Source organism: Plasmodium gaboni, assembly GCF_001602025.1.
Source record: "Plasmodium gaboni strain SY75 chromosome Unknown, whole genome shotgun sequence".
Classification (NCBI taxonomy): Eukaryota; Apicomplexa; class Aconoidasida; order Haemosporida; family Plasmodiidae; genus Plasmodium; species Plasmodium gaboni.
Genome location: NW_017385467.1, coordinates 1 through 2,215, shown reverse-complemented (window position 1 = coordinate 2,215; position 2,215 = coordinate 1). Strand labels below are relative to the sequence as shown.

The 2,215-nt window shown below is 25.1% G+C and overlaps 1 protein-coding gene across 1 annotated transcript; it reads left to right on the top strand.

Moving 5' to 3' along the window:
* Window positions 1-7: 7 nt before the first annotated feature.
* Window positions 8-2,215, top strand: PGSY75_0028000 (acyl-CoA synthetase; the record flags this gene model as incomplete). The annotated part of the gene is made up of 1 exon (XM_018783421.1): window positions 8-2,215. A coding segment is annotated over one exon (2,208 nt), but the record flags the coding sequence as incomplete, so codon positions are not given.

Here is a 2,215-nt window from a genome sequence, read left to right as displayed (position 1 = left end):
AGTGAGAATGTTTTTTGAAAAACATAACTTAAATAATAATAATATAGCCTTAATAGAACATGAATGTGGTGAACCTCAGAATTATATGACGTATGAAATTTTTTTTAAAAAAATATTATCTTTTAGTAATTGTTTGAATAAAAATGAAGAATTTAATATTCCAGAAAAAGCATATAACGAAGAAATGAATGATGGGAAATTTAAGTTATTAGGTTTATATGGTAGTAATTCTATAAATTGGTTAATTAGTGATTTGGGAGCTATGCTTAGTGGTGTTACTACATTAGTGATGCATTCAAAATTTAGTACAGATGTAATTGTGGATATATTAAATGAAACACAATTAGAATGGCTATGTTTGGATTTAGATTTAGTTGAAGGTTTATTGAGACGTATAAATGAATTGCCACATTTGAAAAATCTTATAATTTTAGATACTGTAGCTAAACAAAGTATGATAAATTCTAATAATGAAAAGGGGAAAAAAAAATCTAATTTAAAAAATAAAGAGAATTTAAATAATATAAATAATAAAAAAGGAAGTGAATTATCCAAAACGGTGGGAGATGTAAATTTAGGTCCTATACAATATGATAAGGAAAAATTAGCAAAGATTAATGCTTTAAAAGAAAAATTTAATAATTGTGGAAAGAAACTAATATTACTTGATGATATGACAAAGAAAGAAACTACAAATTTTAATATTATAAATGAGGATCCTGAGTTTGTTATTTCTATTGTGTATACATCAGGAACATCTGGAAAGCCTAAGGGTGTAATGTTGAGCAATAAAAATTTATATAATCAAATATATTCCTTATATAATCATAGTGTAAGAAAAACATATAGTTTTCAATATCATTTATCTTATTTACCAATATCACATGTATTTGAAAGAACATTTGCGTATAGTATCATATTGTTTGGTGGAACATTAAATATATGGAGTAAGGATTTAAGTTATTTTTCCAAAGATATATTTAATTCAAAAGATTTTATAATGGGAGGAGTACCTAAGGTTTTTAGTAGAATGTATACTAATATTATGACAGAAATTAATAATTTATCTCCTATTAAAAGAAGAATTATAAAAAAGATTATATCTCTACGTAAATGTAATAAAAATGGATGCTTAGGTAATTTTCTCGAAAATATTTTTCATGTATCAAGAAAAATAAAAGAGAAAGTTAACCCCAACTTACAAATTATATTAAATTGTGGTGGGAAATTATCGGCAGATGTTGCCCAGGAATTATGTGCTTTATTAAATATCAATTATTGTCAAGGTTATGGTTTAACAGAAACTGCGGGTGGTGTATTTGGTACTAATGAAGGAGATTTTAATTTTGAATCAGTAGGAGGACCTATTGCTGCTAATACAAAATATAAAGTAAGGACATGGGAAACATATAAAGCAACAGAAACATTGCCAAAAGGAGAATTATTAGTTAAGAGTGATTCTATATTTAAAGTATATTTTTTAGAAAAGGAAGATACCAAAAGGTCTTTTACTCACGATGGTTATTTTATAACAGGAGATGTGGTTCAAATTAACAAAAATGGTTTTATAACATTTTTAGATAGATCAAAGGGTTTGGTTAAATTATCTCAAGGAGAATACATCGAAACGGATTTATTGAATAATTTATATTCACAAATTTCTTTTATAAACAATTGCGTTGTTTATGGTGATGATTTAATTGATGGTCCACTAGCCATTATTTCAGTAGATAAAAGTTTATTTTTCAAACATTTAAAAGAAGATAATGTATTAGAACAATGTGGTGTTACTGAGAAGAATTATGTGGATAAATTAATTGATGAAAATATAAACAATAATATTTTTGTTGATTATGTTAAAGAAAAAATGTTGGAAGTTTATAAGGAAACAAATTTAAATAGATATAATATTAATAATAACATATATTTAACTTCAAAAACATGGGACACGAATAATTATCTTACTCCAACATTTAAGGTAAAAAGGTTCCATGTATTCAAAACGTATGCATTCTTCATTGATGAGGTTAAAGAAATATATAAAAGCAAATTAAAAGGAAATACTAGATCAAGTACGATTAGTGATAAAGTTGTTGCAGTAAAAGATACAAAAAATTGTAAAGAAACATTGAACAAGAGTGAAAATAATGATTTACACAAGTCAAAACCAAAGTATCCTGAAAAAAATTTAGAAAAAAAGGAAGAAATCACGGAA